Below are 25,317 nucleotides of genomic sequence, written 5' to 3'. Positions count from 1 at the left end.
GAAAAATAAAGTTATAGGGGTCAGAAGATGACCATTTCAAAACATACTAATTTTGGTGCATGCAGTTATAATTTTTTTTTAAAGTAGTAAAATAACATAAAACCGATATATATGAGGTATCCTTGCGACCATATGGACCTTCATTTTTACAGAAAAGTGCACTGTGTTGAATAAAGCGGCCAAAAGATACAATTTAAAAAAAAAAAATGTTTTCTTCGAATTTTGCCCCACAAATATATTTTTTTCGGGTTTCACTGTAGATTTTGTGGTGAAAATGGATTGATGTAATTACAAAAAGGAGATTTTTTAACACTTACTGTAAAATCTCTTTCTCGAAGGATCCATTGGGGGACACAGACCGTGGGTGTATGCTGCTGTCTCTAAGGAGGTGTGACACTATGGTAATAAAAAAAAAAAAAAGTCAGCTCCTCCCAGCAGGATATACCCGCCTTTAGGCTCTGAGCTAGTCAGTTTAAGTTCCAGAGCAATAGGAGGAGACCAATAGGTCAAAGAAAAACCCAAAACTGTCCGAGATCCAGAAGAAAAAATATAACTGAACACACCCTTGGACAGAGAACCAAGGGAAAAAAATAAAATAAAAAAGGGCGGGAGCTGTGTCCCCCAATGGATCCTTCGAGAAAGAGATTTTACGGTAAGTGTTAAAAAATCTTTTCTCTATCGGCTCCATTGGGGGACACAGACCGTGGGACGTACCAAAGCCGTCCCTTGGGTGGGCGGCAGATAAGTAATCAGGCAGACGGCCGATCCACTGCCGCCTGCAACACTTTACGACCCAGACTAGCATCAGCCGATGCGAAAGTATGAACTCGGTAAAACCTTTAGAAAGTGTGCAAAGACGACCAGGTAGCCGCCTTGCAAATCTGCGAGGCCGAGACTCTATTCTGGAGAGCCCAGGATGCCCCAACAGAACGAGTGGAATTAGCCACAACCCTGAAAGGAGGAATCTTCCCCTTACAGCGATAGGCTTCCGAAATGGCGGACCGAATCCACCGAGAAATGGTGGCCTTGGAAGCAGGTTGTCCCTTACGACGACCTTCCGTAAGAACGAAAAAGGAATCACACTGACGAAACGAAGAAGTGATTGAGAGATAAGACCGAACGGCCCGGACTACATCCAGCTTGTGTAGCAAGCGCTCCTTAGGATGAGAAGGAGCTGGACAAAAGGACGGGAGGACAAAGTCCTCATTGAGATGAAAGGCAGAGGCCACCTTAGGTAAAAAGGAAGGATCTGGCCGGAAAACGACCTTGTCCTGGTGGATCACCAGAAACGCAGAACGGCAGGAAAGAGCTGCCAGTTCAGACACCCTCCGGATGGAGGTGATAGCCACAAGAAACGCCACTTTCCAAGAAAGGAGGCGGAGAGACACCTCTCTAAGGGGCTCAAAGGGTGCACCCTGGAGGGCACTCAGAACCAAATTCAAGTCCCAAGGGGGAGAAGGTGACCGATAAGGAGGAACAGCGTGCGCCACTCCTTGCAGGAAGGTCCGGACATGAGAATTAGAAGCCAGGGGTCGCTGGAAGAGAACAGTAAGGGCCGAAACCTGACCTTTAAAGGGAACCGAGAGACAACCCCAGTTCCAGCCCAGACTGCAAAAAAGAGAAAAGACGGGGAACCAAGATGGTCACCGGGGAGAAGTCCTGAGTTCACACCAACGAAAATAAGACCGCCAAGTACGGTGGTTAAATTCTTGCGGAGGAGGGCTTACGAGCCTTGAGCATGGTGTGAATGACTTGGGAAGAGAACCCGCGGGCCCTGAAATCTCAACCGCCACGCCGTCAAATGCAGCGACTGTAAATTGGGATGGCAAAGAGGACCCTGAGAGAGTAGGTCTGGGCGGAGCGGAAGGCGCAGAGGAGCGTCGTCCAGGAGCCTGACTACGACGGCGTACAACAACCTTCGGGGCCAATCTGGAGCTACCAGAATGGTGGGGACGTCCTCTGCCTTAAGCTTCCTCAGCACCCTGGGAAGGAGCGGAAGAGGAGGGAGCAGATAAGGTAGGGCGAACCCCACCCAAGGAATCACTAGGGCATCCACGGCCAGAGCCTGAGGTTCCTGGGACATAGACACAAACGGAAGGATCTTCCGATTGTGCCGGGACGTGAAGAGGTCCACGTCCGGAATGCCCCAGAGGTTGCAGAGCTGCGCGAAGACCTCCAGATGAAGAGACCACTTGCCGGGGTCGGGTGAGGACCGACTGAGGAAGTCCGCTTCCCAGTTGAGCACAACCGGAATGTGAATCGCCGAAATGGCCGGAACTTTGTTCTCCGCCCAGGTGAGAATCTTGGTCACCTCGGCCATGGCTGCCGAGCTGAGAGTGCCGCCCTGATGATTCATGTACGCCACGACCGGTCGTGGCGTTGTCCGACTGAACGCAGACAGGACGGGACTGAAGACGGGACTCCCAATGAAGAAGACAAAGAAGAATCGCCCGTAATTCCAATATGTTCATTGGAAGAAGGGTCTCCGGGACAGACCAGAGTCCCTGAACCGTCCAATCCCTGAACACGCCGCCCCAGCCCGACAGGCTGGCATCCGTTGTAACAACCTGCCAGTGAAGATGAAGAATGGACCACCCTTTGGAGAAGATGGGGGGAGCGGAGCTACCAGAGCAGAGACTGACGGACGCTGCGAAGGAGAACAATCTGACGATCGAGGGACAGGGGAGACCTGTTCCATCAAGAGAGAATCGCCAGTTGAAGGGGGCGGTAATAAAACTGGGCAAAGGGTACGGCCTCCATAGTTGCCACCATCCGACCCAGGACTTCCATACAAGTGCGGATGGAGATTGATACCTGGGACCGAAGGGAGCGGACCCAGGAAGGTTAGGGACTGGGTAGGACAGAAGACTGACTTGTCCCGGTTGACCATCCACCTGAAGCGAGTCAGAATGTGGAGAGTGGAGAGATTCTGCAGAGTCTGGGCTCTGGTTGGAGCCTTGATGAGAAGATCGTCCAGATAGGGTATCAACGAGATCCCCCTCGACCGTAACAGGCCCATCACTGGCGCAAGGATCTTTGTAAAGACCTGAGGAGCCGTGGCCAGACCAAAGGGGAGGGCTACGAATTGAAAGTGCCCCTCTGGAACCGCAAAGCGGAGGTACCGATGATGGCCCGGAAATATTGGCACATGGAGGTAGGCATCCTTGATGTCCACCGATGAGAGACTCCCCTTGTTCCAGGGACGCCACCTCTGAACGGAGGGATTCCATTCTGAAGTGGCGGATGAGAAGGTGACGGTTGAGATACTTGAGGTCTAGGATTGGTCGCACAGAACAGTCCTTTATGGGGACCACAAAAAGATTTGAATAGAAACCCAGAAAACGTTCCCCTGGAGGAACGGGGACGATAACCCCCCTGGAGAAGCAGAGACTGGAGAGCCGCTCGAAATTGCTTCACCAGAGGAGGAGACCGGGGGGCCCGGGATCGAAAAAAGCGATCCATCGGAAGGGAGGCGAATTCGATCCGGTAACCGTTGGACACCACATCCCTGACCCAAGAGTCCTGAATGTGCGAAGTCCAGATGTCTCGGAAAAACAAGAGATGACCTCCCACCCGAAAAAAAAACGCGGGTGGGGGACTCACTTCATGCAGGAGTGGGTTTGCGGTTGCCCGATTTGGACGCAAAACGGCCGGACCGGTTGGAGTCTGACTTCCAAGACGGGCGTGCCCGGAACGAGGGAGCCTTCTTGTCCCGAGAGGGCACCTGCCCGGACCCTTTACTGGGGCCAGAGGTCCGAAAGGCCCGAAAGGAAAAGGACTTCCTCTGGGAAGTAGGGCGAGCCTTATTGAGGTAACAAGGAACTCTTACCTCCCGATGCCTCAGAGATAATCTCATCAAGGCGTTTGCCAAAAAGACGGCCACCCGTAAAGGGAAGCTCAGTGAGAGATCTTTTGGAAGCGGTATCCGCATTCCAAGCTTTAAGCCACAGAGTGGCGGAGAGCCGCTAGGTGACCCACAGCAAAGGCAGAACAGCGGGCTGACTGCATGGAAGCTGTGCACAGAAAGTCCCCAGCTTTAGCGCATTGGAGAGCCATAGCAGATAGATCCTCTGGGGGGATCCCGCCGAGATATCCTGATGGAGCTTTTGGCACCACTCCGACGGGGCCTTGGACACCCATGTCGAGGCGAAGATGGGAAGAAGAGAAGAGCAAGCTGCTTCAGAAGCAAACTTCGCTAAAGATTCTACCTTCTTGTCCGCGGGATCCTTGAAGGCAGCGGCATCTGCCAGAGGCAGTGTAGTCGCCTTAGAGATCCGGGAGATTGGTGGATCCACTGAGGGAGGGGAAACCACCTTAGCGACAAAGTCCTTGTCAAATGGGTAACGTTCTTGAATTGACTTGATTCCCGGGAACCTCTTGTCTGGATGTTTCCATGCGGATTCCAGAATGTCGTCAAAGTCAGCGTGAGAGCTGAACCTTTGAGGTGCTGGCTTAGCACGATGAAAGGATACTCCTGGATTGACATCCGAAGATCCTGGGTCCTCCAAGTGAAAGGTGTTCTCTTATGGTTGTCACCAATGAGTTCACCGTTGCAATTGAGTCTGAGCGGTCCTCTGAGTCAGATGCCGGTTCAGAAGCCTCGTCCACCAGTTCACCAGGGGAATGTGAATGAGTAGAGGCAGTCCTGGAGGGGGGTGACCCAGACCGGGTACGCGGCTCTGGCGTAGCAGATCGGCGACCCTGAGAACATCCTCTGGAGGAGCGACGTTTGTGCCCAGAAGATAGGGGGGGGCGGGACCTGCGAGGGGAACGCTCACGTCTATCAGAAGACTCAATGGAAGAGTCAGACGAGACACCCCTAGCACGCTTATGAGAGCGTGAAGTACGGGGAGACGAGGTCTCAGAGGTCCTGCGCAGGGAAGATGCCTTCAAGGCGGGCACCATTTCCTGGGAGGCCTCAGCCACGGAACGGGAGACTTGGGTCAAGTCAGCCATATACTGGGTCAGGTAAGAAACCCAGGCTGGAGGAGCGGCTGAACCCACTGGGACCGAAGGGGCATCAGGGGGTACCAGGGGGCCTGGGGGAGCAGTGGAGCAGGCAGGGCAAGTGGGCTCAGCAGAGCCAGACATCTTGGCATTACAGTGCTTACAGATATAATAAGTCACTGAATTTCCAGGTTTCTGTTTGGAGGGAGGAACAGCCCTGGGTACGGACATAATGTGAGAAAAAAAGAAGACAGGAACTTTCTCACCCTAGTCTGTGTCCCCTGTCAGCTGCAGTGAGGAGAACTCTATCCGTGCAGCCAGAGAGACTGAACAGGCCAGCCAATAGGGAGGGAGGGGCGTGCCTGGAGCAAGGCACACAGTAACCGACCCCTTCACATAGAAAATCGTGCCCACGGCGCTGATTGGACGCTGCTTCGTGCCTCAGAGCTCCCAGCCCAGTGGGCAGAGCTACAGACGGCCGAAGAAGAACTGTCATGGCGCCATTCCCCCGAGCGCACCTGCCTAGCCGTATATGCGCTCGGGGGAATAGAGCGGGCGGGCAAAACGCCGGCAGAGGCTGCCAGCGAAAGTGTAAGTAAGCCGGCGCTGAAGCGCCCGGCTCGTAGCAGCGCCGCGGCTGATAGCCGCATATAAGGCGCTGTAGTAGTTGCACCAACACACACACACACACCACATAATAAAGTGCCCCATACTATATGTCCCATAAAGTAATGTGCTCAGAGCCTGAAGGCGGGTGTATCCTGCTGGGAGGAGCTGACTTCTTTTTATTACCATAGTGTCACACCTCCTTAGAGACAGCAGCATACACCCACGGTCTGTGTCCCCCAATGGAGCAGATAGGGAAAAGTAAAATTGGTGGCACCAAAAAAAAAAAATAACCCTCATATGGGTCTGTAGGTGCAAAATTTAATGAGTTATGATTTTTAGAAAGTGGTGAGGAAAAATGAAAAATGGCCCGGTGGTTAAGAAAAATGGGATAAACGAATTGACAATATTTTAAAGAGAATTAAGACATATTGCATGCTCACCTGAAATCTGCAGTAGCAGCAAAAGATTCTTGTTCTGTGATGGAAAAGACACAAAGGAAACCCTCACCGCTTCGGAAGTAATTGTCTCTGATAGCTGCATAGTCCTCTTGGCCTGCTGTGTCTAAGATGTCAATCTGGACCTCCACACCATCCAGCACAACTTTCTTGCGGTAGCTATCTGCTTTGGTTGGTTCATAGTCTTCTACAAACTTTAAAAATTTAAAAAAAATAAAAATAAAAAATCATGATACAGCAAAAATAAGAAAAAAATACCTACAGAATATACACATTTCCAGGTAAGGTTGTTAACAAGGAGTCTAAAGGCCCCATTGGCACCCCCCCGCAATGTATTCTCTGCCTGCCGATGGGTTGCTGGGGAAGCCTGAGGGCTTACCTGTGCCTCGGAGTCTTTCGTCTCTTGGCACTGGTTAAAGCCTGCCTTTGATAGGCTTTAGCAATAGAGTGCTGATTACATGGATCAATGTAATGCAACAGCATTATATTATATATATAATATATAATATTATATATATAATATATATATATAATATTATATATATAATATATATATAATATTATATAATATATATATATAATATTATATAATATAAATAATATAATATAAATAATATAATATATATAATATAATATATATAATATATATAATATAATATATATAATATAATATATATAATATAATATATAATATATATAATATATAATATATAATATATATAATATATAATATATATAATATATAATATATATAATATATAATATATAATATAATATAATAATATAATATATATATATACACACACACACACACACACACACACACACACACACACACACACACGTTTCCCCCCCTAAATAAAATTTAAATCACACCCGAATCAAAGCAGAACACAAATATGGTACCATTAAAAGCTACAGTTCATGGAACAAAAAATAAACAGCTGTTTGTGGACAAATGAATAAAGGTCTAGGGGACAGAACATAGCAATGAACATACCGTATTTATCGGGGTATACCACGCACCGGCCTATAACACGCACCCTCATTTTACCAAGGATATTTGGGTAAAAAAAAGTTTTTTACCCAAATATCCATGATAAAATGAGGGTGCGTGTGTGCGCGTGTATACCCCGATATACCCCCAGGAAAGGCAGGGGGAGAGAGGCCGTCGCTGCCCGCTTCTGTCCCCCTGACTATCGTTGCCGGCGCCGATAGCCAGGGGGAGAGAAGCGGCGCCGACAGCCAGGGGGAGAGAAGGGGCTCCAGGCCTCCGTCGTGCGTCCCCAGCGTCGTTGCTATGCACGGCGCGGCGCTCTGACGTCATGCGCCGCGCCGTTCAGCGCATAGCAATGACGCCGGGGACGCACGACGGAGGCCTGGAGCAGCGCGGACCCGACTCAGGTAATTATGCCACCGGGGATGGGGGGAGGCAACGGGGCAGCGGCGCCGGCAATGGGTGCCGCTGCCCCTTCTCTCCCCCTGGCTGTCGGCGCCGCTTCTCTCTCCCTGGCTATGGGCGCCGGCACCGATAGTCAGGGGGACAGAACGGGCAGCGGCGCCGATAAACAGGGGGTGAAAAGGGCCGACAGCAGCGCTCTAGACCCCAGGAAAGGCAGGGGGAGAGAAGCGGGCAGCGACGGCCTCTCCCCCCCCTGCCTTTCCTGGGGGTGTATCGGCGTATAACACGCACACAGACTTTAGGCTAAAAATTTTAGCCTAAAAAGTGCGTGTTATACGCCGATAAATACGGTATTTTCTGTCTAGCTATAAAACAAAATTAACCAAGTTAGGTATCATTGAAATCGTACTGACCCATAGAATAACGTTAGCTTTACCGTTATAACGTCAGTTTTACCATATTGTGAAAAAATTATTGCACAAAGAACTGCGCAATTGTATATTTTTTTTAAATTCTGCCCTACATATAATTTCTTATCTGGCTTCATAATACAAGAAAATAAATTGTGCCAATGAAATGTACACCTTTTCCCACAAAAAATAAGCCCTAATACAATTTTGTTAGTAGAAAAATAACTAACTAACTTAACCCCTTCAGGACCAAGCCCATTTTGGCCTTAAGGACCAGAGCGTTTTTTGCACATCTGACCACTGTCACTTTAAACATTAATAACTCTGGAATGCTTTTAGTTATCATTCTGATTCCGAGATTGTTTTTTCGTGACATATTCTACTTTAACGTAGTGGTAACATTTTTTGGTAACTTGCATCCTTTCCTTGTGAAAAATCCTAAAATTTGATGAAAAATTTGAAAATTTTGCATTTTTCTAACTTTGAAGCTCTCTGCTTGTAAGGAAAATGTATATTACAAATTAAAAAAAAATTTATTCACATATACAATATGTCTACTTTATATTTGCATCATAAAAGTGACGAGTTTTTACTTTTGGAAGACACCAGAGGGCTTCAAAGTTCAGCAGCAATTTTCCAATTTTTCACAAAATTTTCAAACTCACTAATTTTCAGGGACCAGTTCAGGTTTGAAGTGGATTTGAAGGGTCTTCTTATTAGAAATACCCCACAAAAGACCCCATTATAAAAACTGCACCCCCCAAAGTATTCAAAATGACATTCAGTCATCATTTTAACCCTTTAGGTGTTTCACAGGAATAGAAGCAAAGTGAAGGAGAAAATTCACAATCTTCATTTTTTACACTCGCATGTTCTTGTAGACCCAATTTTTAAATTTTTACAAGGGGTAAAAGGAGAAAATGTATACTTATATTTGTAGCCTGATTTCTCTCGAGTAAGCACATACCTCATATGTCTATGTTAAGTGTTCGGCGGGCGCAGTAGAGGGCTCAGAAGGGAAAGAGCGATAAGGGGATTTTGGAGAGTACGTTTTTCTGAAATGGTTTTTGGGAGGCATGTTGCATTTAGGAAGCCCCTATGGTGCCAGAACAGCAAAAAACCCTCACATGGCATACCATTTTGGAAACTAGACCCCTTGAGGAACATAACAAGGAATAAAGTGAGCCTTAATACCCCACAGGTGTTTCACGACTTTTGCATATGTAAAAAAAAATTATTTTTTTTCACTAAAATGTGTGTTTCCCCCCAAATTTCACATTTTTCCAAGGGTTAATAGCAGGAAATACCCCCCAATATTTGTAACCCCTTCTCTTCTGAGTATGGAGGTACCCCATAAGTTGACCTGAAGTGCACTATGGGCGAACTACAATGCTCAGAAGAGAAGGAGTCATATTTGGCTTTTTGAGAGCAAATTTTGCTCGGGGGGCATGTCGCATTTAGGAAGCCCCTATGTGCCAGAACAGCAAAAAATACCCACATGGCATACCATTTTGGAAACTAGACCCCTTGAGGAATGTAATAAGGAATAAAGTGAGCCTTATTACCCTACAGGTGTTTCACGACTTTTGCATATGTAAAAAAAAAAAAAATTTCCACTAAAATGTGTGTTTCCCCCCTAATTTCACCTTTTTGCAAGGGTTAATAGCAGAAAATACCCCCCAAAATTTGTAACCCCATCTCTTCTGAGTATGGAGGTACCCCATAAGTTGACCTGAAGTGCACTATGGGCGAACTACAATGCTCAGAAGAGAAGGAGTCATATTTGGCTTTTTGAGAGCAAATTTTGCTCGGGGAGCATGTCGCATTTAGGAAGCCCCTAAGGTGTCAGAACAGCAAAAAAAAAACACACATGGCATACCATTTTGGAAACTAGACCCCTTGAGGAACGTAACAAGGGGTACAGTGAGCATTTGCCCCCCACTGGTGTCTGACAGATCTTTGGAACAGTGGGCTGTACAAGTTTTCATTTTCATGGACCACTGTTCCAAAGATCCGTCAGACACCTGTGGGGGGTAAATTCTCACTGCACCCCTCATTACATTCCGTGAGGGGTGTCGTTTCCGAAATGGGGTCACATGTGGGGTTTTTTTTTTTTTTGCGTTTGTCAAAACCGCTGTAACAATCAGCCACCCCTGTGCAAATCACCTCAAATGTACATGATGCGCTCTCCCTTCTGGGCCTTGTTGTGCGCCCCCAGAGCACTTTGCGCTCACATATGGGGTATCTCTGTAGTCGGGAGAAATTGCGTTACAAATTTTGGGGGGCTTTTTTCCCTTTTACCTCTTGTGAAAATGTAAAGTATAGGGCAACATCAGCATGTTAGTGTAAAAAAAAAAAAATTTTTACACTAACATTCTGGTGTAGACCCCAACATTTCCTTTTCATGAAGGGTTAAAGAAGAAAAAGCCCCCCAAACCTTGTAACGCAATTTCTCCCGAGTACAGCGATACCCCATATGTGACCCTAAACTGTTGCCCTGAAATACGACAGGGCTCCAAAGTGAGAGCGCCATGTGCATTTGAGGCCTAAATTAGGGATTTGCATAGGGGTGGACATAGGGGTATTCTACGCCAATGATTCCCAAACAGGGTGCCTCCAGCTGTTGCAAAACTCCCAGCATGCCTGGACAGTCAACGGCTGTCCGACAATACTGGGAGTTGTTGTTTTTCAACAGCTGGAGGCTCTGCTTTGGAAACAGTGGTGTACCGGACGTTCTTATTGGGGGAGGGGAGCTGTGTAGGGGTATGTGTATATGTAGTGTTTTTAACTTTTTATTTTATTTTGTGTTAGTGTAGTGTAGTGTTTTTAGGGTACAGTCTCATGGGCGGGGGGTTACAGCGAGTTTCCCAGCGCAAAATTTGCTGCATCTCAAGATGCGAGAAACCCACTGTAAAAGCCTCGCCCATGTGAATGTACCCTGTACATTCACGGGGGTGGCGGGGCGGGGGGGGCTCGCATCAGCTGTTGCAAAACCACAACTCCCAGCATGCATGGTCTGTTAGTGCATGCTGGGAGTCATAGTTTTGCAACAGCTGGAGGCACACAGGTTAGGAAACACTGAGTTAGAAACAGACAATGTTTCCCAACCAGTGTGTCTCCAGTTGTTGCAAAACTACAACTCCCAGCATGCCCAGACAGCTGAAGGGCATGCTGGGAGTTGTAGTTCGGCAACATCTGAAGGGCCAGATGTTGCTGAACTAAAACTCCCAGCATGCCTGGACAGTCAGTGCATACTGGGAGTTGTAGTTTTGCAACAGCTGGAAGAGCACAGATTGGAGACCATTATACAATGGTCTCCAAACTGGGGCCCTCCAGATGTTGCAAAACTACAACTCCCAGCATGCCCGGACAGCCAAAGGCTGTCTAGGCATGCTGGGAGTTGTAGTTTTCAGACTCATAGAAGCAGCAGTGAAGATCTTCACTGCTGCCTCTGAGGACTACATACTTACCCGTCGCTGCTCGTCCACGTGGCCGGTCCCGCGCTGCTCCTCGGTCCCGCCGCTGGATCAGGTAAGTCCGCCGGTCCCCACGTGTTCCCCCCCTATGCTGCAGGTCCCCGCGAGCCCCTGCAGCGCTTCGTCCCCCGTTCTGCCCGACTTCCAGGGGCGGGCAGTGCGGGGGATCTGAACTTTCACCCCAGATCACTGTGATTGGTCCACAGGGACCAATCACAGTGATCGCTGACCAGGACCATCAATTGATGGTCCTGGGGGTGAAGCAGAAGTTGTCCCCTGCTGGAAACAGCGGGACTTCTGCGAGTTAACCCGTGCGATGCTGCGCATCGCCGGGTTAACTGCATGTCATTTATAAACGCCGGGATGCGCGAACGCACTGCACAACCCGGCGTTTATATATGACATTCTGCGGGAAGGGGTTAAAATCACTGTAAATGGCAGAGAAGCACCAATTTCTCCTCTCTATATAGTAAGCAGTCACTATGCCACAACCTTATACTTAGAAATTTGTGGAGTGTTCTTTATAGAAAGAAGATGACACTTTAATATAAACCACCACAGTTCCAAGAGCAATAAACATGTTTGTGCCCTTACCTCATCATACATAAACTGAAGTGTTAAAGCAGATTTTCCCACACCTCCACTTCCAACCATGATGACTTTATGCAGTGCCAGAGAGTTCTGTCCCTTCGGTTTATTTGCTGCCATCTTTGGGTTTCCTTTCAATGTTTACTTTGAAGGTGTATTATTCTTCTAGATAAAAAATAAAGACATGTTAATTTTGACATTAATTGACCATAGTAATAACTTGTTAATCAAATGTACAAAAATATAAAAAAATGCAAGTATATGTTCTTTATGTTTGAAAAAAATAATGCATCAATGCACCTACTTTTAAGGGGTCTGCACAATAAGTAGTACACTGAGTAAATTTTCAATGTCTAAATTTTACAGTTTTACAAAAATGTTTACAATTTTACAGAAAATTTTGAGGTTCAGGGCTAATTTGTAGGGGATGTTAAATGCCAGCAGGCATACGCGATACTTTCCTGAGGAAGTTAGCATGGCCTAACGAAACCAGTGGCTATAAATTATTATTTTTTTGATAGGGCTGAATAAAAGTTGGAAAGAGGTGACTGTAATAAAATAGATTTTGTGAATGTCTTTTAAAAACGTGTGTTTTTTTATACCATATGGGGAGATCAAACTCTGTCCAGAGGAAAAGTTGCCGTGTTGATGTGTATAAACATCTGGACGGAGTTTAAACAGTGGGCAGCAGTGAGTGAAATCTCTGAATTTGTAAGAAGTGCACACTAAGGAGAAGAAGACTCAGTACCGAGAGATTGCTGAGAGATGAGTAAGAAGTAGGGATCGACCGAGTATCGGTCTAGTTCTAAGCAGCAAGAGGATTAGTTATAATATACTACTCTCTCTGTGTACAGGCCTTTTGCAAATACTAGTGGCAATTTACCAAAACCGATTTTTTTGTACTCACACTGGTAACAAAATAACTGGCCAAAGTACATACTAATGCAAACCTTTCCAGCTGTGGACACTGTGCATACCTGCTATTACAAACATTTCAGAATTTCAGATACATGACATTTAGATACTTTTCTATAGAGTCAAAAAACGGGTCAGTATGTGTTCACACTGTGCAATCTCCGCCCGCTGAATTCTGGCAGCCATCGCAGAAAATACTTCGGCGCTAGGGCTGGGTGGCACTGAGCCGTCACTATTGATGGCTATGCAGTGCTCGCGGAATCCGCGCAAAGAATGAACTTGTTCTTTCTTTGCGCGGAACAATTTCCGCGGCGGAATTGTCCGCCCCTGAAATTTCGCAGTGTGAACAGCTCTCGGAGAACCGTTCACACTAATCTTAAGTTCACACCGTGGAATTCTGCCCATGGAATTCCGTGGGAATTTCGTAGTGTGGGCGTACCCTTATGGCATGCCTTTGGTAAAGAAGAATGGTTTAAAATAGGACACTGCACCAAAAAACTGGTAATTTTGTTGAAAGATTCTGACACAGTTTAGGCCTACTTAAACTAAGACTAGACAGTCTAAAGGTTATGACATATTTACCAAACAAAGGCCTGGGCCCTTGTGTAAATCTAGTGCTTTCCTAGACTGCCTAGCCAAATTGACAATTTTGCACTCCACTCTCTCCTTTAGCTTTTCTATAACTACAAACAAGATCTCACTTTCTACCTCCACAATTAGAGATGAGCGAACTTACAGTAAATTCGATTAGTCACAAACTTCTCGGCTCGGCAGTTGATGACTTTTCCTGCGTAAATTAGTTCAGCCTTTAGGTGCTCCGGTGGGCTGGAAAAGATGGATACATTCCTAGGAAAGAGTCTCCTAGGACTGTATCCACCTTTTCCAGCCCACGGGAGCACCTGAAAGCTGAACTAATTTATGCAGTTAAAGTCATCAACTGCCGAGCCGAGAAGTTCGTGACGAATCGAATTTACTGTAAGTTCGCTCATCTCTATCCACAATTGATAATTCCTAAATGGAATAAGGTCATCAAGGTCGCTGCTATATGTGCTACTCTGGTAGGTATTACCCATCCTATGCAAAGGTAGGCTAGCAAGAAAGACAGGATAAACCCTAAAAATTAATACGTGGTCAGTCCTATGGAAATATTACCAGGTAGCTTGCACCATTTACCAAAAAGTGGATGAGAATACCAGAGTGGAGACATCTATGGGGGAAAAAAAAAAAGTCTTTTTTTTATGTTGTACAAACCAATTTCATAGGTTGACATACTAGTCTTGATAACAATGGCAGTTGAAAACAATATAAAATTGCATGTTCAAATCCTGCCATGAACAGGTGTCTTAGATTTCAATAAAACCTTGGAAATCTATAAATAATTCTTCCATGTCTGCTAGGTAAGGCTAGGTTCACACTACGTTGTGTACTTACGGTTCCCGTATACAGTTGGTAGGAGGGGGGCTTCATCGCGTCGCCCGCACTCAGACATACATTAAATACGGTTCCCATATATGGCTATGAGCAGACTGGAGTGAACCGCAGCCGCCGGTTGGCTGTGTTTTCGGCCGTATGCGGTTTGCCGACCGCAGGCAAAAACTTGGTCGACCGCGTTTTTGCCTGCGGTCGGGAAACCGCATATGGCCGAAAACGCAGCCAACCGGCGGCTGTGGTTCACTCCGGTCGGCTCATAGACATGCATTAAATACAGTTCCCGTATACGGCTGAGTGCGGGCGCCGCTATTAAGCCCCTCCTCCCAGCCGTATACGGGAATCTTAAGTACAAAACGTAGTGTGAACCTAGCCTTATGCTCCTTTATACAATCCTGCATGTAACTGTGACAACTTGCAGCGAGCCTCCTCCCACTGCCCTGTCTGTAATAGAAGACAAATCGTTCTTGCCCTCTGACCAATCTTCAACAACAAAATGGTAGAGAATAGATTTATCCCTGTGGGGAAGTTGATCTATTTTCTTTAAAAATTTATTATTAAAAGGGGATGAAAAATAGGAGGATGGGGGGGGGGGGGGGGGGGGGGGCGGCAGAAAAACCTTCAAGGTTGGGAGTGGGGTAGTAGTAGTATTAATCAAGATATACTCAACTCCTTCAATCCCCCACAGCTACCGTGCCAACTCTTCTGGTCACTACTAAACACTGCTTCCAGATTTCTCAGATGTGCCAACCCCACTGCAATGGCTTTACTCTGCCAGTGGTTTGCTAAGCAGGGCAATTTCTGTGTGTTAAGTACATCACAGGCACCAGTATAAAGTGGTAACCAGTAGGGAACTGTTAGCATTGCTACGGCAGCTGAAAAGAACTGGAAGAGGTGATAATAGCTTGCTTATTGATTTTACACCATCCCTAACCTTCTAGATCTTTTTTCCTCCCAGGGGTATTCTGGGATTTTTTTTTTATTTCACTATGCTACAGGGGCTGTAAAGTTAGGGTTCATAACATAGTGTCTGTACCTGTTTTTCATGGTGCTCTCACAATTTTTCTGTAATTTCTGTTAAAGGGAACCAATCAGCAGATTTTAACATATATAATGCTTGGCAATGCGTTATATTTGATAAAACAGTTATCCTCACCATCCCCAGGGGACGTGTGTCCCCAGGGATGGTCAAGATATTAAGTTATGAAGTTCCCCCGAAAGTAGTCCTCTGGGTGGTGACTTACACTTCCCAGCATCCGTCGCTGCGACCGTGGCCCCGCCCGAGGGCTTGTGTCACCACTCTGCTCCGTCTGCCTAGGGAACAGAGCGGTGACGCAAGCAGTCATTCAAGCTGTTGGGGCGGGGCCGCATCGAACGGAGCTGGTAAGTGTCCCCGCCCAGGCACAAAGTCCCCCGGGGATGGTGAGGACAACTATTTTAGCATATTTAACACAATGCCAAGCATTATATATGCTAAAATATGCAGCCTGGTTCCCTTTAAAGGGCAAAGGGTGTATGGATACGCCCTGGTACTGAAGGACCAGAGGCATACCTCTACACCCTGGTCCCATTACCGGCATTTAAAGCACGCTCACGGGATAAGCATGCTTTAAACCTGGTGGGTCCCGACTGATAGCAGTAGCCAGGACCCAGGGTTAATTCTGTGCATCACCAATTGGGCCTATGCCCAGCATTAACACTTTAGATGCCACGATCAAAAGGTGTTTGCGGCATCTAAAATTAAAGTAAAAACGATCCCAGCAGCTAAGCAGAGTTGATCAGGACCATCGCGTCCCAATCAGCTGAAAGGACATCAGGAGGGCCCTTACCTTCCTCCTCTCCATCCAATCAGTGATCCCCCTGCTGCCTCCAGCCTCTGCAGGCTGGAGCAGCAGAGCACCAATAACACTAATCAATGTTATGCTATGGTATAGCATTGAACAGTGTATGCAATTGAAAGAAGTGTGTTATATACATTGTGCTTTGCACCTGTGGTGCACAGCAGGTTAGCGGTATGCCGATCTATAGTCCATATGAGAGCACAATGGCTAATGAATGACAATGTCACATGCACCTAAAATAGCAGTGGTGCAACTATAAACACTTAAATATAATAAGTTCTCAATTTTTGGAGTATAGAAAGAGGGGTTGTGTTTTTAAATGTGTTTCTCACCAGTTATACTACTAATAACGCATAATCAATAAAAGTTATGTTTTATTTTGGACACATAGTATAAAGAGGTTTTTGTTAACCCCGGTGGGGTTAAATTGTTGTGTAGTTTTGACACCTCTATATGTGTTTTGAGGCCACAGTAGAAGTAGGTTGATCCCTGTAACCGTATGGACCTACAGAATAAAGATAAGGTGTAATTTTTAATCGAAAAGTGCACTGCGTAGAAAAGGAAGCCCCCAAAAGTTACAAAATGTTTTTATTTATTTTTTATTTTACCCCACTAACGTTTTTTTCGGTTTTGATGCAGATTTTGTTATAAAATAAGCAAAGTCATTAAAAAGTACAATTGGTGGATTGGTGGCTTGACTATGGCACTGTGAGGACATGCTGAATGAGAGCTCCCTGACAGCACAGTGATTATTACAGCTTCCTTTGCACAAATCTACGGGGAGGACTGCCAAAAAAGCTAAGTAGAAGGCCTCCTCGGGTCCCCCATCTCCTCAGCGTGACCTGTCCTCCTATTTCACATGGTCACAGCCTGCCCGCAGTGGTTCCCTGCCGCGGTCCCACATGGCGGCAGCCATTACAGCAAGGCCCGCTCAGTCCTCCATAACGGGCTTCAACCCACCTCTTGCTGCCCCAGCTCTGTAGAGTCCAGTCCCCTCGTCACCCTCCGCTACTCCGGGCTCCCACTGTGCGTCTCCGGAAGGCCCCGGAACCCACGCACCTTCACCTCCCTGTGCGCTGGCTCCCTGCACTGCTATGCAAGATGGCAGGGGGGCCTCCGGGACTTCCACCACACAGACAGCTGCTGTGCTGTCTGACGCCTTATCTCCCTACCCGGCTCCGCTGACTACCTGCAGCCCTTTAGTGTCGGCTCTGCGGCCTCCACCTCTCCACGGCTCTGGAGCATCTGACTCGCCACTGGGTCCTCAGGTGAGCGAGACGCCACATCCAGCCCATTCATCCACTGTTCCCTCTCCTGCCCCGGCTCCTGTCTGTACACTCCATGAGCCCCCTAACAGGGAGGATGACTGCCGAAGCTCTGCCATGCTACAACAGGGCCCCATGCTGGAACTCCTTCTGGAAAGGGGTCCTGCCCCGCCCAGTGACCCCCCCCCCCCATTCTATTTAGCTGGACTGCAACCCCAATATACACCCGTGTGTGGGATGTCATGCCCCTCTACATTACAGCATGGTACCGGTCCCCACTGAATGATCGTTCAGTTTCTATGGCCCAGCCTCTGTGCCTCCCCAAGGACCAATGACACCTGGTGCTCCTCTGCTGCCTCATGATGGCCGTCTAGTGACCCACGCTGACCTGCGCTCTTTGTTTTTGTCCTTACCCACCAAAGAGGACTTTCCTTCATTAGCTAAGCAGATGGTCACGGAGTGTAAGCAAGAATTCTCATCCCTACGCTCAGAATTCTCGTTATTATCCACCAGAGTGGCAACAGTGGAATCTGCACAAGACTCGACATCCGTTTCTCTTCAGGCTCTACAGAAAGTGGTTCAACATCACGGTTCAAAAGATGGAATAACATCCGCATATGCGGCCTTCCGGAGATTGCAGGCCCTGAGGAGTTGATGCCTGCTCTGCTATCTATCTTTAATGATCTCCTGTATCGCCCATCAGGTGCCCCCATTGAACTTGATCGAGCCCACCGGGCTCTCCGTCCTCCCTCCTCCGACGACCAGCATCCCAGAGATGTCATCTGCAGAGTCCACTTTTATGCCATCAAGGAGGACATTCTGCGGAAATCCCTCTCCCGGTGCAAGATCCTGAATAAAGATGTTTCGGTCCAATTGTTTCCCGAATTATTCAGGCATACCCTTGCCCAGAGGGCTGTACTGAAACCAGTCCTTGAAATTCTCAGAGCTGTGGACATTTCCTACCATTGGGGCTTCCCCTTCTTGTACGAAGGAAAGGCCGCACAGTCACCCTCCGCTCACCTGATGATCTCCCTGGATTCTTGCAGGAACTGGACATGCCTTCTGTTACTCTTCCGGACTGGCCCTCTCTATCCTCGGCCGCTCCAATGTGGCCCCTGCAACACTCTCCTCTCCAGCCCTCTAAATCCGTCTGACAGGGTCTCTCTCCACGGAGTGCCCGCCGCCAACTACTAGTGACACGTTCGGAATCCGTTCCCTCCTCCCCAGCAGGACCCTCTTCTGCAACCTGATATGCTAGTCCATCTGACCCCATTTGCCTTGACTTGCTAGCACTAATTGTTGGTTTGGTCTGGGGTAATGGGTGTGGGGAGGGCATGGGGCTTGTTGCCTGATATTGATTGTACAAGGCTTCATTGAATTACTTGTTTATCTGTTGCTCCACAGGTTTGTGGATTCCTCAGTTGTTGCTGTGTCTCCTTGCCCTCCCCCCCCCCTTTTCTCGATCTCCCCCTTTATCTAACCTGCCTCTATTTACTTCTCCTTATACCCGTGCCTGTTCCGACCTCCCTCTAGTGCCCAACATACGCCTCTCCACATTCTCTTTTCTCTCTACCATTTTTATCCATGTTCCAGGAGCTCTCTTCCCAGTCGCCCGTCTTCCACTTTCCCCAAGTAGTAAGGAGGTTCCTCTAGGGCGTGCTCCACCTAGTTGGACTCTTGTCCACCTTAGTATCTGCTGTGGCAGTACCCCCTGCTGCTTAGAATCTTTTTACCCCCTCCCCCATTTTTCCCCCCCTTCTCTTTTCTTGTCCCCATCCCCCCTGGTTTTATTTGTTCGCTTTTTAATGTTTGTTTGGTCTTTCCCCCCTTCCTCTCCCTTCTAGCTCCTTACTCCCTTATACTTTCCCTCCACCCTACCTTTTTTTCCCCCTTCTCTGCTTCTTTTCCCCTCTGTCTCGTTCCTCGGTGTGCCCCCTGGTCCTCGTATTCGAGCTCCTCCTGCCCTCACCCTCTCATGTCGGACCTCAACATTGCCTCCTTCAACACCAAGGGCCTGAATATCCCCTCCAAACGAGCCCAGATTCTTCATCACTTCCACAGATGTAAGACGCTCTTTGTTTGCTTTCAAGAGACGCACTTCAAGGTAGGACACACTCCTTCCCTTCAGAATAAATTCTACCCCATCTGGTTCTGCGCTGATAATCCTGATTCCCGCTCAACGAGGGTGGCTATTGCCCTGCATATATCCTTGGCTCATCAGGTCCTCTCAGTTACGGCAGACCCAGCTGCCCGCTATCTAATGCTGACACACACTATGGGGGGGGGGGGGGGGGGGGGGTCAGGAATTTACCATCATTAATTCTTAGGCCTCAAATAAGGACTGTCACGAACCGGCACGAGCGGGTGGTAGGGTTATCTATAAAATCACTATTTGTCTACACTAGACCGAAAATAATGGTAAAAAAAATCCCTCTTACACCACCCAATTTAAAGGCATCGCTGCTGCCACCACCTGTCAATTTCAAGCCAACAGGAAGCTATCAATCCAATCTGGATATGCTACAATTCCCAAATATATTCTACTATCCCCAGTAGTATATTAAAACAGGAAAAAGATTAATCCAAATCTATAATGTAGCCAAACAGGTAAGTAAATTTAAGACTATAACTTGGCTCTCTTCAAGGACAATGTGCGTCCGTTTTACCAGACATAAGGCGGTACTTAATAAATGAATGATGAAAGAAAAATATTCACAGTACATATAAAAACAGATAGTCACAAGACAAAGTTTCACCACACAGAAAATAAAATAAATGGGGAAAAATATAGAATCCTTACTTACAGAAAGTTACAGAGTTCTATTCCTTGGGGGTCTGGTAGGAAATGGCGTCTGGCATCCAAAATTAGATCTTGTCCCCAATGCAAGCGCACCCTAGCCCCCCCAGGTCTGCAGTTTTATACCCTGCTATGGACAGGTGATCTCTCTATGTTCAGCCCTTGGGTGGGACAAGGAGGCGAGATTGGTAGTTGTGATACCTTTATGCCCAAATAATAGGAAATGTCCTCTATCTTCTATCATGGGCCAGGCACCCACATAATTTTCTTATATTTGGGTTCTCCATCAAATCCTCTTTCCAGGGGTACCTGCCATGACCCCCTTATTGTGTATGATTTACCCAGTGCATACAGTTCGGGCAGGGATCGATACACAAGGGTCATGACTCATTTTAAAGGTAGTATGATGGAGAATCTAACCGTACAAGATAGGGGCTGCGGACATACATCCCTGACCCCCATATTTAATATTGACATTGGAAGACCTGACATTTTCACAGGGAGGGGGGGGGGGGTACTTCCCAAACCTCTCATTGACACCAGGTCTTGGAAGGCTGGTGAAGGTGTCAAATTTACCATCCAGTCAAACAGTGTCCCTCAATTAGCACAGTTATGTTAATTGCCCCCAACTGGCCACTGGAAGCCATAGCTTAGACGGTCGTCTCCGGTTAGTATGATCAAGCAGGACGGATTCTTTGAAGTGTTAAAGTAAAACAGATAAGGGTAATGGAATTAACAGTTGTGCATACCCATGGACATTTATGCAGGACATATATCACCAGTAATGAATGACAAGCAATCACAATGCAACATGGATACATATTTTAGCCATTGTATATGACAAGGACAAGTTGATTTTATAGTTTAACTATTTGACACTGCCCTCCCCCTGCTCTGTGGTACCACACTTCTCTGTGAGGACATTAATCTGACCCTTGACCCTACCTTGGATAACTTCTCGGGCCGCACGTCTCTCCTATGCTATTTAAAAGGTTAAACGCTCCTTGGCCCTGGTCCAGCTGTGCGACACCTGGCGCCTTCAGCATCCTTCTGAAAGGGTCTATAGTTTTTATTCTCCCCTCATGCCTCCTACCGTTGCATTGACCTAATCCTGGTACAACATAGTTCCTTACCTTGGTTGTTCTCAGCCTCGGTTGGTCACGTGCTGTTGGTCTGATCATGCACCCGTACATTGCTCTCTTAACGTTCCCTCCTTAACCCATCCTGCGTGGTCTTTGAGGTTGAATGAATCCTTGCTCCTAGATACTGCGTGTTGCTGATCTCTCCCAGACCATGGCCGACTTTGTTACTGATCATTCGACCGACCCCACTCCACCCCCTGTCCGTTGGGAAGCCCTCAAATGTGTCCTTAGGGGAGTATTCACGTGACATGGCACGCACCTTAAAACGTCAGAAAGCCCATGACCTGCGCTCAGCTCTTTCCAAAGTCGCCTCCCTCAAACTGGCCCACAAGCGATCCCTCTCCACACGGGTTCTCCAGGACCTTGAACTTGCCACATTGGAAGTGAGGAGTCTCCTTGAAGCCTCCATATACAGGTTGGAAGTAGTAAATTCTACGAGTATGGCAATAAGAGTGGTTGCATGTTGGCCAGAACACTGCACTCTCTGCTTGTGCAATCCCACATCCCCTGTATCAAATCTTCATCCTTTTCACTGGTTCACACCACCCCAGATATTCTCCCTGTGTGTTTCACACTTTCTTCTCGGAGCTCTACAATCTTCCATCTACTCCTGCGTGCCCCTCTTCCCCCCCCCCCCCAACTTTTCTTTCCCTTTCTCTTCAGATCAGATTGACCAACTAGTGGCCCCTTTCTCAGCTGAGGAGTTGTCTCGGGTGATAAGGGACCTTCTGGGTGGCAAAAGTCTGGGCCCTGATTGCTATACGACCCGGTTCTACTAAACCCTAGAACCTTCTCTTTCCCCCCCCTCATGCTCACCGCCTGCAATTCCATTTCCCCCTCTTCCCCTTTCTCGCCCGAATCCACCTTAGCACACATAGTAGTCATCCCCAAACTAGGAAAAGACCCACATGTCTGGAGCAGCTACTGCCCCAAACCCCTACTGAGCGTGGACCTGAAAATATATTCCAAACTTCTAGCCAATCGCCTCAACACTGTCCTTCCTTCCCTCATCCATTTGGATCAAGTAGGCTTCGTGCCAAGGAGGGAAACCAGGGACAACACGCTCAAGACCTTAGATCTTATTCATCATTCCCGCTTACAACGGATTCCTCTAATGGTCCTTTCTTTAGATGCTGAAAAGGTTCTCAACCACGTGTCCTGGTACTCCCTTGCACAAACCCTCCAACACATTGGACTGGGCCCTGTCTTCACTGCCAAAATCCTGGCACTGTATAACTCCCCATCCACACACCTGAAAATGAATGGCTCCCTGTGCTCCCACTTTAACATCCATAATGGAACCAGACAGGGCTGCCCCCTCTCTCCCTTACTGTACGTGCTGGTAATGGAACACCTACTCTCCTCCATACATGATGATCCAACATTCGCAGCCTCACAGTCAGTGATCATTAACATGAATGTGCGGCCTTTGCAGATGACCTCCTGGTTTATATTACCAACCCAGTGGTATCTCTCCCGGCCAGACTCTGAGTTCGGACACTGTCCGACTTTAAAATCAATTACTTTAAATCCGATGCGATGGGTGTTTCATTGTCAGAGCGTGAGCTAACGACCCTCCATTCTTCTTTTCCTTTCACTTGGCCCTCCCATGGTATGTCCAACCTGGGGACTGTCATCCCTGCCAACTTGTCTACCCTGTTCTCCCTTAATTTCTCGACCTTACTGGCCAGTATCCGCACTGATTATCCTCTTGGAATCGCAGAGAATTCTCCTGGTTCAGTTGGAATGCCATACTAAAGATGGCGATCATGCAACGGTTGTTATACTTGCTTCAAATGCTCCCAATTCACATTCCTACTGTGTTTTGGACACAACTTTACCGTTGCTTTGGCTCTTGTGTGGTCATCCTCCCGTCCCAGGATCAATAGACTTCTGCTGACCCGACAGACTCATGTGGGGTGGGGCTCCCTGACGGCTGGCTCCATTATCTGGCATGCGCCCACGCAAGGTTCTGGAATGGTTCCACAACCCTGATCACAAACTTTGGGTAAAACTTGCCCAAGCCCTCTGTCCCCGGTCTCTCTCCACATTCTCTTGGACTTCGTCGCCTTCACTCCTAGACTATTTACCACTTTCATTCTCCACAAAACACACCCTAACATCCATACACACTGCAGGCGGTGGTGGCTCCCTTGTGGACCACTCTGGCCCTCTGCTTCCCATTACCGACCACCCTGATTTCATCACTGGCAGGTCCTCAGAGGGTAGCTTCCTAGGTGCTTCTCTCCCCGCACCCTATGCGCCTTTGTCACATTCTAGATGAAGGGGTCCTCAAGCCCCTAGAGGCTCTTCAGGAGTCTTGGCCAGTCTCTAGATGGGCGTTGTATGAATATCTCCAATTGAAACATTTTCATTCCTCACTGCACAACACCCTCTCAGCTCCACGTTTGCTAACCCCCTTTGAGCATCTTTGTATGGCCTCGTCCTACCCTCGGCAACCCATCTCTCTACTATATGCTCTCCTGCTCTCACCTAGGTCGCAAGCCCTTCCTTCCTAATGTGTGGCGTGGGAGGGCGAGCTGATAATTACTCATTTGATTGAGCCTGCTCCAGGCATGCTCAATCAAATACAGATCTACAAAAGGATAAAGGATGAGCGGTAAGCCCTCTGGCTACCTCTATATTTATTATAGTGTTTAGGGTGATCCACCCCTAGTAGACCACCAGGGATGGTCCCTTTAGATCGCCAATGTCAAAGCTGACAGAGGCAATCTAAAGGGTTAATAGTCGGCTGCAGGCCGGCTATTAGCGGTGGCTCCCAAGCTACATCAAATTGCTCAGGGCTGCCAGGTATGGAGCGGGCTCCAGTCAGAGCCCGCTCCATACATCCTGAGCGCTGGCGTATGAAAATTCGGTCTGTCCCTGCTTGCCCGATGCAGGGGTAAGCGCATAAAAATAAATTTACCTGTCCGGAACCGCATGTCCCAGGCATTGGGCGATCGGATTTCCACACCCCTGCACACTGCAGGTCAATTTTCACTGCAGATTTCTTTCAAAGCGTGTGATGAGATTTTGAAAATCTAATCTACTTTTCTGATACTGTAAGTAATGTCACTTTCCACACAGAACATTCAATGCAGAAAATCTGCTGCTAATCCACCACGTGACCCCACCCTTAGAGTACATTCACACTACAGGAGTCCTGCACCGAATTTCCCCAAGGAAATTTAGCGCAAATTACGCATGTAGCAGCTTCCCACTGCTTTGAATAAGAAGCTGCAGCTCATTTTACACGGCGGAATTTCAGTTTGCGGAATTGCAGCCATGGATCTGAACATTCATTTTTTCTGGTGGAATCCACAAGCAGAAATCCTTTTGTTTATAGGGAAAGTGACACTACCTTTGCCTATATTCTACTGCCACTGCTAAAAAACAAAGCATTAGGATTATGTAACTGCAGCGCACCATCATATAAAAGCCCATCTTTTATTCTGTGTGCTAATTCAATTCCTTGGTGAAGGGGGCAGTCACTCATACCACTCCAGTCTCCTCCTAGTGCTGGGCGGTGTGACCAAAAATGTATATCATGGTATTTTTCAAACTTAAGGCGGTTCCACGGTATTTGATGGTATTTCCTTTTCACTCATTTCCCCCTTACCACCATACTCTTCCCCCCTTCCCTCCCCTCAAATGAATTATCAGCCGCAGTGCGCTGGGGAACTAATCATATAGGACTTGCGGGCACTGTCCTGCTCCCCTTTTCCTCCTGTGAGCCCCAGCGCTAGAAATGAATGAGTTGTGAGCCGCAGGACGGAGAACGGAAGCTGTCACCTCCCACTGCAAGCTCTGAAAGCCAGTGGGCCACGGGTGCTGCAGAAGTTCTGATCTGCCGTACTTGAAAGTTTCACACACCAGATGAAAGGGACCCTAAGCCGGGACATAGTGATAAGTGTTCTTAGAGAACAATTGTTTTTGTGTATGGCAATATTTGAGTTATTTAACCCCTTAAGGACCAAGACCATTTTAACCTTAAGGACCAGGCCAATTTATTTTTGAGTTTTCTTTTTTTCCTCCTCGCCTT

General features: G+C 47.5%; 1 protein-coding gene across 4 annotated transcripts in view; it reads right to left on the bottom strand.

The window, feature by feature from the left end:
* Positions 1-25,317, bottom strand: part of RALA (RAS like proto-oncogene A) — a 42,576-nt gene that overhangs the window by 4,901 nt on the left and 12,358 nt on the right. For 3 of the 4 annotated variants that reach the window (XM_056520497.1, XM_056520494.1, XM_056520496.1), the window contains exons 2-3: positions 11,894-12,052; positions 5,997-6,205 (exon numbers count right to left, since the gene is read on the bottom strand). In XM_056520497.1, the coding sequence (XP_056376472.1) occupies positions 5,997-6,205; positions 11,894-12,007 (323 nt within the window). In that variant the 5' untranslated portion in view covers positions 12,008-12,052. The remainder of the gene's footprint in view (positions 1-5,996; positions 6,206-11,893; positions 12,053-25,317) is intronic. The other variant, XM_056520495.1, reaches the window with a different exon arrangement.

Source organism: Hyla sarda, chromosome 5 (genome assembly GCF_029499605.1).
Source record: "Hyla sarda isolate aHylSar1 chromosome 5, aHylSar1.hap1, whole genome shotgun sequence".
NCBI classification, from domain to species: Eukaryota; Metazoa; Chordata; class Amphibia; order Anura; family Hylidae; genus Hyla; species Hyla sarda.
Note: the sequence above shows the minus strand (reverse complement) of the source record. Positions and strands in the feature narration are given on the sequence as shown.